The sequence below is a fragment of the Bos taurus genome, chromosome 28 (assembly GCF_002263795.3).
Source record: "Bos taurus isolate L1 Dominette 01449 registration number 42190680 breed Hereford chromosome 28, ARS-UCD2.0, whole genome shotgun sequence".
Classification (NCBI taxonomy): Eukaryota; Metazoa; Chordata; class Mammalia; order Artiodactyla; family Bovidae; genus Bos; species Bos taurus.
Window position 1 is genome coordinate 29,412,869 of NC_037355.1, and position 15,206 is coordinate 29,428,074.

Here is a 15,206-nt window from a genome sequence, read left to right on the forward strand (position 1 = left end):
AAAGTAGCTGCACAACTTTACATCCCTACAAGTAGTGTATGAGGGTTCAATTTCTCTACATTAACACTTATTATCTTTTGTATTGTTGTCATACTTGCAAAAGAAGTGCTTTCTTTTATTGTACAAATGCAAATTTCTTTTGATTTGTGTTTCCAGATGACTAACGATGTTGAGCATCTTTTCATGTCCTTATTGATCATCTGTGTATCTTCTTTGGCGAAACATCTGTTCACATCATTTTCCCATTTTTAAATTGAGTTTTTTGTCCTTTTATTATTGAGCTGTAAGAGTTCTATATAATAATCTGGATACAAGTGGAGAGGCTGAGGTCTTAACAAGTTGTAGAAATGAATACTTAGGGAATATCCTAATCCTGAGAGTGTGGTAAGAAATGGATGACAACGGACAGGGTGTGGTATAGTGACAGGCCTAAAAAGAGAACTGACGTTAACCACTCCTTTGGCAAGAGAGAAACCTCCAATCTTGAGATGGTCAATGTAGACAAGTAACACTTGCCAGTGAATAGGAAATAAGATAAGACAAGTGATTTAAGAAGCCCCAAACTGAATTTATTGTGGTGTAGACCAAGTGATAACAAACTGCAGTATATTCAAGTAAAGTCTGAGACACCCTGGGATATCTAAAATACAACACAAGGGCAAAAAGTTGCTCTAAAGTTAGAAGAAACAGGAAACAGGAAACAGGAAACAGGAAAAAGAACAGGAAAAAAAGAAACAGGAAAATGAGAAATGTATCTTGAAAAAGCCAGGAAGTACAACAGTTTGCCAATCCTCACAACCTCCCCCATGCTCCCAACCACTTCTCTGAATTGCTCATTCTTCCACCACTTCAAGTCATTAAGACATCTGCATTTTTTTAGCCCAAACTGCTGTATAAGAAGAAAATCTTTTTCAAAAGAGTAAGGTGCCATTCTTCTCCTTGGTGCCATCTGGTTCAAGTCAAAAGGTATAACTTTCTCATGAAGGAAACTGTTAAGAACTTTATGGTTTACAAAGACTGATATGAGGGCCTTTTGCGATACACTAAATCTAGAATCTTGTCTCTAGAAGCAACATGTGACTAACCTCTTAGAAATGAGTCACATCATACAGGAGCTCTCATTCAGCTTAGAATCTACCCAGACAAGTGAATTAGGTTTACGATATAGTAGATTTGAAAGTTGGCAACAATCTGGCATCAGCAGATATTTCATCACAGCCTCTCCATTTTCTAGACATCCAGTCATGATCTGGCTCAGCTATTTATACCCTGTCATTTACTTTCTCTTCCAATTGCCTCTTATCCAGCTGGCAGGAGCTTCCAAGAAACATGATATAGTAGGCACTGCAGTAAACTGGCTGCTTGTTGGGGTTGGAGTAGACCTGTTCAGGTTTAAGGGACGCAAAAGGGTTAGCTCCATAGGCTGTGATGTGTGTATCCAGGTCCACCAAAATCTGCAACGAGGCTGCCAACTCCTGATGGCTATGGAAGACAAAGAAAAAAAAAATTGCTCTGCTGATTATGAAAAAGATAGAAGAACTGCTCATTAACCCCCAAAATTACCAAATGTCTATACTAACTGCTCAATTAATTAGCATAGCACTTTGAAGGGATAAGAAAGCCAAGTATGTGAAGGAAGAAAATCCTCACCAGAAGGTAGAACATGAGCAAGGGGGAGAGAAATGAGTTTATCTATAGAGGTGTGAGTGAATCAGGGAGGTACCACAAAGAAAGGAGGTCAAAACCTGTAAACAGTAATCATTGTAGGGATCCCATAATCACGAAGTAGCAAGAGGGTGGGCAGCCAAGCCTCCATCAAGTCCGGGGAAGCATGGAAACCTATGGAAGAAAGTAAGATGGGAATAGAAAGGGGAAATGCAAAGACAGACCCCAAACAACATAGTCCTATAATTGTGTCCAACCCTCACCTAGCTCACCTCCAAGGCTCATCTACCACCACCACCAGCTACCCTAGATTCTTCAACGGAAAATTATGAACCGAAATAAAGCACATAATGATCAAACAGGGTCTTCATTATATTATGTTTAACCTGATCCAATGAAGAGGGCTCTAAAAGTACAAGGACCAGGATGGAAAACTCCCAGAGGACTGACCCCTTATTCCCCCAAACCAACGGCTCTTACCTGGATGGAATGCCACCACCAAATCTGGATGGGCTATCTGCCCAGTCTCTATCTGCTCCTCCCAGAAGTCATGATAGAGGCCCCTATGGCTACTAAGCTGTACTGTGCCAGGTTCCAGGAGTGAAGCTGAGGTACTCTGTGAAAAGCCAGCAGCCACATCTACACCCACCATGATTACATGGAGGCCAAGGTGTCCAGGAAACATGTAGCCAAGCTCATCATAGTCCCCAGGGCGAGTGAGGAATGTCTCTGCATGAGAAGCACCAACCACGTGCACTGTGCTTCCCCCAACCTTCCCAACATTTATTCCCAAGGCTCGAAGCCCAAAGCCCAGTGTCAAGGGCCGAGACAAGACATCTGTCAGCAACCGCTTCAAAGAGCCCTTCAGGACATCTGGGTCTGGTCTTGGCCGTCTTACACTGGCCCACAGGGTGGTCATGGCCTGACTGTCAAGCACAGCATCCATTGTATCATCTAGCTGTAAACGTCGCATAGAAAACCAAGTGTCCCAACCCTGTACAACTTCAGTCAGCCATGACCAAGGTCCTGAGGGTAGGACAAAATCACCTGCAGGAAAGAAGGAATAAGAAGATTCTAATCTTTTCCTGCCTTCAATATTCCCTCTATGTTCATTCTCCCAACCTGTCTCCACAACTGCTACCCCACTCCCCTGTCCCATTCAGTTCCTTTTTTTTTTTTTTTAAACAATATGCTTTCATATGACCATTATGGCAGAGTTCCCAATACCGTCACTCTACCTGTGACCAGAAGCCATTCCATGAGACGGTCCACAGCTACAAGACGCAGTTCTTGACAAACCTTCCTGTGTGTTGGCCAGTCTGACTTCTGGCACTCTGGACCACAGTAATAGACATTTCTGCACCTGAGAGAATGAGCCCCAGAAATAGATGTTCCTATACCTCATAGGTGAATGGGGGACGCCTGGGGAAGGGAACTGATATTTCCGCACCTAGGAAGAAAGATCACTGGGTGAGGAAGGTAGGGAGAGGAACGACAGCTGCTGCACCAAATTTGGGGACTACGTTTGGCAGAGGAGGAAGGAGGGTGTGGGAATGCAATTTTTCTCTTGGATCAGAGTGACACTTCAGCCTCTATCTAGAACTAACTTTTTATATCTCTTATAGAGAAAAAAAAAAAAAGCCCACCAGGAGTTTGTAGCTGCCCTGTTATCACAGGCGTGGCCCCAACCTCTTCAGAACATATATGGTCTTAATACTTAAGTACTCAAGAGAAGAGAGGTAGAAAGGATTATATTCTCGTCTCTGTCTAATCTCCCCATACCAAAATAAACATGAACCTCATAAGCAACTCTTTTCTAATTTCTCTGTGGCCTAGATCAGACAAAATGAGGAATGAACCTAAAGTTATGAAGGTCTGAAATGTCTAAAGGTCTTGTAAGTCTCAGACCTTTCTTCCTGCAATGAAGTCTTGGAACAGGATCATTCCAGAAGTCTCCCCAACCAGCTCTTGACTAATCACCTTTTGCAGTGCCGGAGGACCTTAGAGTCTGAAAGGCCCCTAGGGAGTGCTTTACAGTAAGCACAGAATCGGAATGTGTCCTCCATCTTCTGGAACATTTCTTCAAGGCATCGGTATCCAAAGCCTGACACTGGAGTACCCCCGTCTAGCACCAACCTGCAGAGACAGTATGGAGAAGGAATGGCAACAGGAAAAATATCTCCAAAAGTTCTCATGATACCTACCCTGACTTCTATATATTTTCACCTCTCCTACTCCCATTATTTCTCATTTAAGCAAATTATATTTTATAGTAATAAAACTGGCACAATTTGGGATGAGAAAATCCCTCATTGCAAATACCCCATATTTCCCAAGCTATACTTCCTCTCCACCTTCTGCCGGAGACAATATATCACTCTTTCACAGAGCTACTCACTCACTTGTATTCTTCGTAGCTTTTCATGTTCAGTTTTTGAAGGATCAGCTGGGATAGGCCAGGAACATTATCCTCCAAGGAGGAGAAGCCAAGTTTATCAATGCTAGGGCCAGGTTTAGTGAGGATCAGAGGCACAGGAGCCACAACTGTAGGTGGGGTCTCAACCACAGGAGCCACTGATGAGGGGGATTTCTTGTGCCTTCGTCGTCGGGACCGTGGAGCCATGGTCTATCCAATAATACCTGGGGACTATATGTAGAACAGATATGTAAGTTTGTAAGTTGGACACACATGATGTGTTTTCATATGTTTGACCTTTTACTTGTCATTCTAGTCTCTCAGGCCCAGGTAATAGTAAGATTTATTTCATATCTACTGATTATTGATCACCACATGCAGTTGTAAAAAACAGAGAATTAATTATATGTGAATATAATTATGCATATATGTGTTATACATGAAGTTCTATATATAATATAGATGCTTAGAAAAAGTCTGGGACAGCTCATATAAAACTGATAACAGTTATTTTTCCTCTGAGAAGGGGCAAAGGCCCTACAGTGGGAACTAGGTCAATGAACTTTAGCCTTATTTGCAATGTGTGACTTCTTATACAAAGAATATATTCATGTGCTATTAGTGTGTTCCTAAAAATCAACTTAAAATAAAGGAAAAAGCAAGAAAGGTTTTGGTTGTCCAAAACTATCGTGTAACTGGAGAAATAATCAATCTAATCTAGTTGGAGAAGGAAAACACTCATTTTAAAAGACCTATCATCACATTTATAAGCAATAAACCCAAAAGTAGAAATCAAATGGATGTAAAATGAGCACTAGCACTTACAATGCTGAGTTATATAGCTGGAGCAAGTTATACGAAATAGTTGTGAAAAAAGAAGCGAAAAGCAAAGGAGAAAAGGAAAGATAACATCTGAATGCAGAGTTCCAAAGAACAGCAAGAAGAGATAAGAAAGCCTTCTTCAGTGATCAATGCAAAGAAATAGAGGAAAACAACAGAATGGAAAAGACTAGAGATCTCTTCAAGAAAATTAGAGATACCAAGGGAACATTTCATGCAAAGATGGGCTCGATAAAGGACAGAAATGGTATGGACCTAACAGAAGCAGAAGATATTAAGAAGAGGTGGCAAGAATACACAAAAGAACTGTACAAAAAGATCTTCATGACCCAGATAATCACGATGGTGTGGTCACTGACCTAGAGCCAGACATTTTGGAATGTGAAGTCAAGTGGGCCTTAGAAAGTATCACTACGAACAAAGCTAGTGGAGGTGATAGAATTCCAGTTGAGCTATTTCAAATCCTGAAAGATGATGCTGTGAAAGTGCTGCATTCAATATGCCAGCAAATTTGGAAAACTCAGCAGTGGCCACAGGACTGGAAAAGGTCAGTTTTCATTCCAATCCCAAAGAAAGGCAATGCCAAAGAATGCTCAAACTACCTATTGCACAACTGCACTCATCTCACACGCTAGTAAAGTAATGCTCAAAATTCTCCAAGCCAGGCTTTAGCAATATGTGAACTGTGAACTTCCTGATATTCAAGCTGGTTTTAGAAAAGGCAGAGGAACCAGAGATCAAATTGCCAACATCCGCTGGATCATGGAAAAAGGAAGAGAGTTCCAGAAAAATATCTATTTCTGCTTTATTGACTATGCCAAAGCCTATGACTGTGTGGATCACAATCAACCGTGGAAAATTCTGAAAGAGACGGGAATACCAGAACACCTGATCCGCCTCTTGAGAAATCTGTATGCAGGTCAGGAAGCAACAGTTAGAACTGGACATGGAACAACAGACTGGTTCCAAATAGGAAAAGGAGTACGTCGAGGCTGTATATTGTCACCCTGTTTATTTAACTTATATGCAGAGTACATCATGAGAAACGCTGGACTGGAAGAAACACAAGCTGCAATCAAGATTGCCCTGGGAGAAATATCAATCACCTCAGATATGCAGATGACACCACCCTTATGGCAGAAAATGAAGAGGAACTAAAAAGCCTCTTGATGAAAGTGAAAGTTGAGAGTGAAAAAGTTGGCTTAAAGCTCAACATTCAGAAAATGAAGATCATGGCATGCGGTCCCATCACTTCATGGGAAATAGATGGGGAAACAGTGGAAACAGTGTCAGACTTTATTTTTCTGGGCTCCAAAATCACTGCAGATGGTGACTGCAGCCATGGAATTAACAGACGCTTACTCCTTGGAAGGAAAGTTATGACCAACCTAGATGGCATATTGAAAAGCAGAAACATTACTTTGCCAACAAAGGTTCATCTAGTCAAGGCTATGGTTTTTCCTGTGGTCATGTATGGATGTGAGAGTTGGACTGTGAAGAAAGCTGAAGGCCGAAGAATTGATGCTTTTGAACTGTGGTGTTGGAGAAGACTCTTGAGAGTCCCTTGGACTGCAAGGAGATCCAACCAGTTCATTCTGAAGGAGCTCAGCCCTGGGATTTCTTTGGAAGGAATGATGCTAAAGCTGAAACTCCAGTACTTTGGCCACCTCATGTGAAGAGTTAACTCATTGGAAAAGACTCTGATGCTGGGAGGGATTGGGGGCAAGAGGAGAAGGGGACGACAGAGGAGGAGATGGCTGGATGGCATCACTGATTCGATGGACGTGAGTCTCAGTGAACTCCGGGAGTTGGTGATGGACAGGGATGCCTGGCGTGCTGTGATTCATGGGGTGGCAAAGAGTCGGACATGACTGAGCGACTTATCTGATCTGATCTGATCTGATATGTAGTATTAGGAAAATCTCCTAAAGAGATGAGTTCTGAAGTATAACTAGGCCCACATTCACCAACTACCTAGCAAGAACTCTGTGATGTCCTCCTTTCCTGGCCTGTCTTCTATTCCTTTTACAAGGACTGAGGAAATCAAAGAGACTATATTGGAAAAAATTAAAACACCCATTCATTCAATAAATACTTACTGATAAACAGATGAAATCATTCACAAAATACCATAACAGAAACAAATGTGAAAAAAAATATACAGGACATTTAAATGTCTTATAGAAGGGATAGATGTAAACCATAACAAAAGGCAGTATATAAATCTTACAAGAAAAATGAAACTAAAAGCACTAATGGGAGATCAGAAGAGAGTCTCTTTAGTTGGTAAGCTGCAGGCAGATTTTATGAAGCAGGTAGCAGCTGGAATAGACCATTAAGTATGGTGATGTTTTGAATATACAAATACAGGGAAAGAGGAATTCTAAGCATAGAGAAGAGTATGAGCATAACAAATGTAGATGGGAAAATCCTGGGAACTAAGGAACTAGAATGGTTTGAGTTTAAGTGTAAAGATCTAACTGTAAGAGATAAAACTATAAAATCTTAGAAGAACACAGGAGAAAAGTTTCATGATATTGGATTTGGCAAGTTCCTGAATATAACACAAAAAGCACACACAATAAAATAAAAAAGATAACTTGGACTGCATCAAAATTTTAAACCTTTTGTGCATCAAAGGACAGAGTGAAATGACAACCCACAGAATGGGAAAGAATATTTGTAAAGCACGTATCTGATGAGAGATTAATATCCTGAATATGTGAAGAACTTCTAAAACTCAACAAATGGCTCAATTAAAACTGGGCAAAAGTCTTGAATAGTTCTCCAAAGAAAATATACAAATTGCCAATAAGCATATGATGCTAAACATCACTAATCAAAGGCTAATCAAAACCGTGAGACACCACTTCACTCCAACTAGGATGGCCATTATCGAAATACTAGAAATTAACAGAAGTGTTGGTGAGGATATGGAAAAACTAGAACCTTCCTCAACTGATTGTAGAAGGACAAAATGGTGCAGCTGCTTTGCAAAACAGTATGGCAGCTCTGCAAAAAGTTAAATATAGAATTACCATATGACTCAGCAATTTCACTCCTAGGTATATACTCAAAATAACTGAATACATGCACACAAACAAATGCCTATACACAAATGTCCATAGCAGCACTATTCACAACAGTCAAAAGGTAGAAACAAACTAAAGGTCACCAAAAGATGGATGAATAAACAAACTGGGAGACACATACATACACACATACACATGCTGCTGCTGCTGCTGCTGCTAAGTCGCTTCAGTCGTGTCCGACTCTGTGCGACCCCATAGACGGCAGCCCACCAGGCTCCCCCGTCCCTGGGATTCTCCAGACAAGAACACTGGAGTGGGTTGCCATTTCCTTCTCCAATGCATGAAAGTGAAAAGTGAAAGTGAAGTCACTCAGTCGTGTCTGACCCTCAGCGACCCCATGGACTGCAGCCTACCAGGCTCCTCTGTCCATGGGATTTTCCAGGCAGGAGTACTGGAGTGGGGTGCCATCGCCTTCTCCGCACACATACACATACATACATATAAATTCAGCCATTAAAAGAAATGAATACTGATACATGCTACAATGTGGATAAATTATGCTAAGTGAAAGAAGCCAGACATAAAACAACACATTATATGATTCCAATTTTATGAAGTATCAAGAATAGGTAAATCCAAAGACAGAAAGCAGATCCATGGTTCCAAGGGCTGGGTTAAAGGAGGAATGAGGAATAACTGCTTGGTTATGGGTGTTTTGGGGGGGAGTGACGAAAATGTTTCAGAACTAGATAGAGGTGATGGTCGCACAATAATGTGAATGTACTAAATGTCACTTAATTGCTCATTTTAAAAGGATTATTTTGTTATGTGAATTTTACCTCAATTAAAAAAAAAAAGAAAGGTACCTATAAGAGCTCTTGAAGCTAAAAAGTTGTTTTGCTCCCCAGATAAAAATGCCTGTAGGTACAGGGAAATGACAGGATATGACAATGCCGACAGTGGCTGGTTTTACTATGAATGAGTTAACTATTAAAGTTCAAATCAAGAATTGTGTTCTGCTCCAAAAATGGTCTAACACTGAATCGTTCCAGACCTGATCTGTTGGAGAGAATGCTCATTCAGCTGAGATGTAGGTGGCAGAACAATCAAACAAAAACCCTCCCCTAATCATCCAGCTAACACACATCACTTTACAACATGACTCTTGTAAACCACTGTTCCCAGGCTAATGGAAGAACTAATTTGATTTCCTTTGTACTTTCTTTCTCTTCATCCTTTCATTCTACCCTTGTATTCTTTCCCCTCATTGCATAAAGGAACAGTTTCAAAGTCCACAAAACAGAAATAACTAAGCTCATCTGTATATCATACCTTCTATATTCCCACCAATAAAGAAAAAATTAGACCTAAAGATAGTACATTATTTTAGGATTCAAGAGTCATCTCTCTCTACTAAAGGGTGGATGGAATTGCCCTCATGCCTTAGGATCCCATTTCCAAAAACTGACCTGGCTTTTCCCTCCAATTTTAATCACCAAGCATTTGCTTCACTGGGATTCTTCTGAATCCCAGAATCACTACAATTCTAGAATAAGTATTTATATGCTCTCTCTACTTAGCCCCCTCTGGCAAGACATCACCTTCTTAAACCTTGAAAGAATGGACTTTTCTTTATAGATATGGAGGAAAAGTATTTTTGAGAGAAATCAAGTCTTAATTCCATAAGTAGTATCTTTCTGATATTCAACCAAAGGCCTTTATTCTGCAATAGAAGCCAAATAAGACCAAAAGGTGCTTATCTGCCTTTCCAAAGAGAGGTCCTTCCTCCAATGGAAGATTAAGTCCAAAGGAAGACTGTTTGAACCCGCTAGAAGTCAAGGGATCACAGAGTTTGGGGAAGTATGGTGTTGGTGAAATCTTTGACGTCATACTTGCCTCTGTGTCTGGAGTGGGTTCCTGATACAAATGGACTAATTTTCTGACAGGAAGGTAAGAAGGTGGGAATGAGGAGCCAGATCTTTGCATTTGCATCTGTATATATCATCAGGCTCATGTCTGAGTTTGTATACCCAGATTCCCTGGTCCTAACTTTCCTGCAATGAGATCCAGGATCCTTCAAGTTTGTGGGTGGGGTTGGGGGCTGACCTGAGAGAAACAAAGGCAGTGACTTGAGCTCTAATTTATTCTCAGTATATAGAGAGAACACCAACACCAAGCACTGGAGAAGAGACATGAATTCGATGGCCTACAAAAACTTATTTCTCATCTCTAAATTTCCTAAAATATTACCTAGCCTATTCCCACACCTAGGTTTCCCATCGTCCCTGCTCCTTACCACCAACAGACTCAAATTTCACCAAATCATACTCATCTTTTCACCATCTCCAGACCGGTGAGACTTATCTAATTTTCTCTAATTCACCAGCAAACAAAAAATGTCTTTAGGGAGGTAAGGAAGAGAAGGGTAAGTAAAGCTAGTCACTGGGGATCCTCAAAAGGGGTTGGGAAAAGAAAAAGGAGAAATACATTAGGAACATTGCTATTATGACCACATTTAGCTGCCTAATCAGTGATTAACACTCCCTTGGGTGATAAATTCTTTACTTAACTATAAACTAAGCAAGCAGAGGAGTTGATGGAAAAGTAACTTACCCTGCTAAGCCCTCAGCTTCCTTCCTTCTCTTTCTTCCAAGTGAAGTAAATGCTTGATCTCCTCAGATCCAGGTTGTGGCTGATTTGCAGCTGTCCCTTCATATCACTTTCATTTGCAAACTGCTGAAATGCTGGGTCTCTGTGATTAGGTGTGCCCTGCCAACCAGACAGACAACACTGAATTCTTCCTAACGAGGCAAGCAACGGCCTGGCCCCCTGCCCGTGGACTACTCTCTTTCTGACCTTCCTTCTCTGCCAAGAAGGCTCAGAACTCTGTCAACACTCCCAAGCCCACCAAAGGCCAAGAAGGCTGAGGAAAGGTGAAGCCTACTGCTTCCTGGGCCTCTCTTATTAAGGCAACATTTCTGTTCCCAGTCCACGACGTCAAGAATAAGCCCCGGGGTTAGTTCAGAAGTCAGTATTTGATACACATTAGCACAGAGAAACAGGAACTCCTACAGTTCTAAGATGTCAATCTAGACCTAGGATGGGTTCTCCCAAGCCCAGAGTCCTTTTTAGCATAACAAACACTGCTCTAACTTAACTTGACAACTTAAGTACAAATATAATGCCCAGAAAAGAAGAATAGAAATAGTCATTCAATGGTAAACAAAGGGAAATCAGTTGTAGGAGAAACATCCAGAATTAATTTGTAAAATTCAATTTCCCTGAAAAGAGAGCAAGGCACTTTCTGAGGAGATGTCATCAGGGTATTCCACCTGTTTATTTTAAAAGAGGAATAGTGACTTTCCTCACGGTCTAGTGGTTAAGACTCTGAGCTGCCACTGCAGGGGACGTGGGTTGGACCCACAGAATGTGGCAAAAAAAAAAAAAAAAAAGGAATAAAACTTTCTGGGATATTAATGTAAGCAAGAGCAATATATTAATGACTAAAAACACACTATTTCTAGGAACAGAAAAAAAATAGAAAACAATCAACTCAAATACCTCATTCCTTCCTGTAATGGATGCTGATCCAGAGAATTTTTAATTCCACATTCCTAGCTCCTTGTCACTTAGAGCTATTAAGCACCAGAACCTATCAGAAGTTGCTAGTGCATGGTTCTGTATGACTCTAAGACCTGACTTTGCTCACATCTGGCCCCAGCTATGTCACTTACCTGCTTCTGTGAACATCATCAAACTAGGGAACAGAACCACTTGCAGTGAGGTCCTGGACCGTGGCAAATAAATCTACATATGAACAGATGCAGAGAGTGGATTCCAAGGAAACCTCAAACTGCAGAAGCACAAACTACAAGCAGGGAAGGTGGAAGAAAAGTGTTAAGGATGCCAAAAAAAAAAAAAAACCCATTACATAACATTATGTAGAATAGCTGTGGAAAAGGAAAATCAGTTGCAATAGGCAAAAATCCTGAATAAAATAAGGATAATTCATTTTAAGCAAAGATTTCAGGCCAATTTCAAATTTAATTGGTAGAGCATTTAAAGGTTTTGAGGTTTGTTAATGGCTAAACTGCAAAAGGTCACAGAAGTCAGATCGTCTTTTCTAACTCAGAATGTCATCTTTGAATGTAAAGCAAGATGATATATAGGAAAAATTTGATATTGAATAGTAATTTTACCAACATTACTACTATTCTGGTAGATATTTAAATTTATAATTTAGGAAGATCTGAACTTTTCACAACTTGCATTCATCATCAGTTATGTTTTAAAAAAACTTTTAAAATATTTCTATAGTTCATTGTGAAACTAGTTAAAAGACAGACTAGAAAGAGCTTCCTATTCAACAAATAGGAAAGGATCTATGAGACACTGGGTGATAATACTCTACCACTCTTCATGTATACCCCTTTTTCTGAATTCCATTCTTTCCTCTTATTTTCTTCTTTTTAATTTTTACCATTAACCCTAATTCTTCTGCTTTGCTAACGATGCTTCATGTTTACCTATGCTTCCATAAATATTATATAACCCTAGTGATGGACCTAAGGACTAAAGAAGTTAATACTACTTGATAGATCAGTTAAGCTCTTAATTTAGAAATGCTATTACAGCAAGAAGCTGTAATGATTAACAATTTGAGCTCTCTTTGCTACCAAAAATTAGGCAAGTATAAATATTTCAATTTAATGTTTCATAATGTATCATAATGTTGAAAACTGTAATTAAACTTCCTATACAGTTATATTATAAAATGTTGAACAAAATGCAAATTTCCCTCAATTTGCAAAGTTCTATACTTATTTTGATTATGACAAAGAAGAAAGGAGTATAATGGCAGTATCGTTTTTTTCTTATTGTTAAAACATCTAATATATTCCAAATAGTACTGTAACAAAATTATAGACAATGTTTTCTTTCAATTAAAAGTTAACTGAAACACTGATTTTAAATAGTAGATTTAGGCCTATAATAGGCATCCAGAGTCTCCTAGTGCTCAGTCACTAGTACTCATATAAAACAAGTGCAGTCAAAGTTTTTTTTAAAAAAAGAGCAAAATTTATGAAGACAAGAATTTAATTAATCAAATTAGCATTAACTATCCAGGAGATAATTTTCTCTTAAGGATATATCCCAATTCTATTAACTGGATTTTCTGATTTGCAGGAGAAGGTCAAATCAGACTATATCTTCCAAATAAAACCCAACACAGAGATAGGAGCAGCGGCCCATGCATGGAATTTATTGTGTGCTACTGTTTATAAAATACTCGAATAGTCCTGCACATGCATAATATTTCCAACTTAGACAGGAGACCATACAGGGTGCACTTTCTGGCAAACAAACAATAGATGGTTCCGCTGCCTGGAGCTCTGAGTTGTATTCCAGGGCATGAGGGAAGCAAGCCACCAAAGTAAAGGTAAATACCAAACTGCAGTGGCAGTCAATACAGGTCAGTAATTGTGTAAAATTAGCACATGGTTCCATTTAGTTTACCCAAGCAGTACTGTAACTATCAAAAGAAAATGTTCAACATGCAGTCTTGACTCTTATGCTTCCACTAACATCTGAATGACTGAACAGAACCATTGCTTCTATGCTGCACTGTGTAATCAAAACACTTCCAGAACATTTTAAAATTTCCTTTGCATCAAAACATAAAATGATAGAAAGCCAGCAGTAAATCACCCTGGTGGCTGTATAAGCAACTTGAGTACTCACAATAAACTAAAATTTCTCGTAACATCTAGGTAACCTATACATGTCGTACCTGTACATCATAGGTCTATATATTAAATATCTGCAAAATTAAAACATGCATACACAAAATACGTCAAGTTTTACAGACATGATTTGAATTAAAATTACTTTGACAATGTACAAACTTCTTTTTAAAGTACCTTAAATGAGTAATTCTGTAATTCTTCATAATTCTGAAATTTAGAGATTTTCTTCTTAAATCTGTGGGGTTTAAATCTCAAAAGATCTGGGCAAGAAAGATTCTAAATTAGTTTTTGGATTTGTATTCAAGTAAGAGAGTCTGCCTAGAAACAGGTTATGCATTCATAATTGAAAAAAACCAAGACTATATTACAGAATTAGCCACATTTAAGAACTATAGACCTGAGGTCAGCATTTTATTTAAATGCCAACTGGGTTTCTCAGCATTTTGCCCATAATTCAAAATACAGCTTAGTAACCTCGGAAATGTATTTTAAGACCATGCTAATTCATCCTTTAAAGACATTTCATGGAAAAAAAAAAGTCCACATTAGCTCTTAGGATTGTATTTGAAGTAATGGTTGAAAAACAAAATCTAATTCTACTGAGGGGAAAAAGAAATCTCATTTGTAAACGTAAATGTGTGAACCACAAGCATAAATGGAGGTGTAGTCGCCCTCCACTGGAAATTGCCCCAAGCCCCTTGCTCACTGCTCTCCACCTTGGCAGCGATGACCCAATCTTATCAGTTAGCACATGTCCCAGGGCCCTCAAGCCTCCATCCAGGAAGGGGGCTGGGGTCTCAAAAGCACAATGGTTTCTCCAGAGGGACTGTGACATTTACAGTCAGCTTGGCCGACCCCTCCAGTTCCTCGGGTGATCTGTCCATTTGGGGCCCGAGATGTGAGAGTCCCTGGGAAGCCGTGGGTCACTGGGCACCATGGTTGCCAGTCCCGTGGTTCTCAGTGGCATGTGCGGTGTTCAGAGAATTGAAACCATCTTGCTGTACAGCATCTTTCCGGGGTGGCATTCTCTCATTGATCCTATCCAAACCCTTTGCCTCTTCAAAACTGCAGATTCTATGTGGTGGAGAGAATCCTCGTATTGCTTAACAAAATGCAAATTTGATAAGTCAGTAATTGAAAACATTTCTGAGATTTCAAAAACATAATTAATGATTTTTAAGAAGAAAGAAATTAGTTGTACATAGCAACATTTAAACTGTACTGTAACTGAAGCCTATCCCCATTCCAGATTTCCCCTTAAAATATGAAACATTTAAACCTAAATATAAACATGATAGCTTCATAGATGGCAAGTGTTAGCATAGCCTTAAAAAAACAAGACACAAAAATAGCCCTCTCCTGACCCTGAGATCAGGCAATGGTCTCAGGGTCTCAACCTGACTCCTACTTCATCAATTATCTCCTACCTCAGGCTCTAAAATCAACAGTGGCTATCACAGTAAGACAGCAACAAGAGTAGGGGCAAGTGAGGAGGCTAAACGAATT

The 15,206-nt window shown here is 39.7% G+C and overlaps 2 protein-coding genes across 9 annotated transcripts in view; both read right to left on the reverse strand.

The window, feature by feature from the left end:
* Positions 1-547: 547 nt before the first annotated feature.
* Positions 548-13,042, reverse strand: MSS51 (MSS51 mitochondrial translational activator). Of its 2 annotated transcripts, XM_024986623.1 has the most exons (7): positions 10,567-13,042; positions 4,068-4,312; positions 3,646-3,801; positions 2,904-3,028; positions 2,146-2,712; positions 1,746-1,839; positions 548-1,482 (listed from the first exon to the last, which is right to left on the reverse strand). In XM_024986623.1, exons 2-7 carry the CDS (start codon positions 4,286-4,288, stop codon positions 1,263-1,265), a joined length of 1,383 nt encoding a protein of 460 aa, XP_024842391.1. In that variant the 5' UTR covers positions 4,289-4,312; positions 10,567-13,042; the 3' UTR covers positions 548-1,262. The 2 variants fall into 2 exon arrangements, with proteins under 2 accessions (XP_024842391.1, NP_001192570.1); NM_001205641.1 differs by lacking the exon at positions 10,567-13,042 and having other exon boundaries at positions 4,068-4,718.
* A 147-nt stretch (positions 13,043-13,189) lies between these two features.
* PPP3CB (protein phosphatase 3 catalytic subunit beta) overlaps positions 13,190-15,206 on the reverse strand; it is a 47,944-nt gene continuing 45,927 nt past the window's right edge. For all 7 annotated transcript variants that reach the window (XM_024986807.2, XM_024986804.2, XM_024986806.2 and 4 more), the window contains one exon: positions 13,190-14,802. In XM_024986807.2, the coding sequence (XP_024842575.1) occupies positions 14,624-14,802 (179 nt within the window). In that variant the 3' untranslated portion in view covers positions 13,190-14,623. The remainder of the gene's footprint in view (positions 14,803-15,206) is intronic.

Bases quoted from the DNA above. Each gene is read 5' to 3' on its own strand.
- MSS51 (XM_024986623.1), bottom strand. From the start codon at position 4,288: ATGGCTCCACGGTCCCGACGACGAAGGCACAAGAAATCCCCCTCATCA. The intron at 3,802-4,067 runs GTGAGTGAGTAG...CTGTCTCTGCAG, and splicing joins AAAAGCTACGAAGAATACAA to GTTGGTGCTAGACGGGGGTA. The intron at 3,029-3,645 runs GTGATTAGTCAA...TCATTCTCTCAG, and splicing joins GTCCTCCGGCACTGCAAAAG to GTGCAGAAATGTCTATTACT.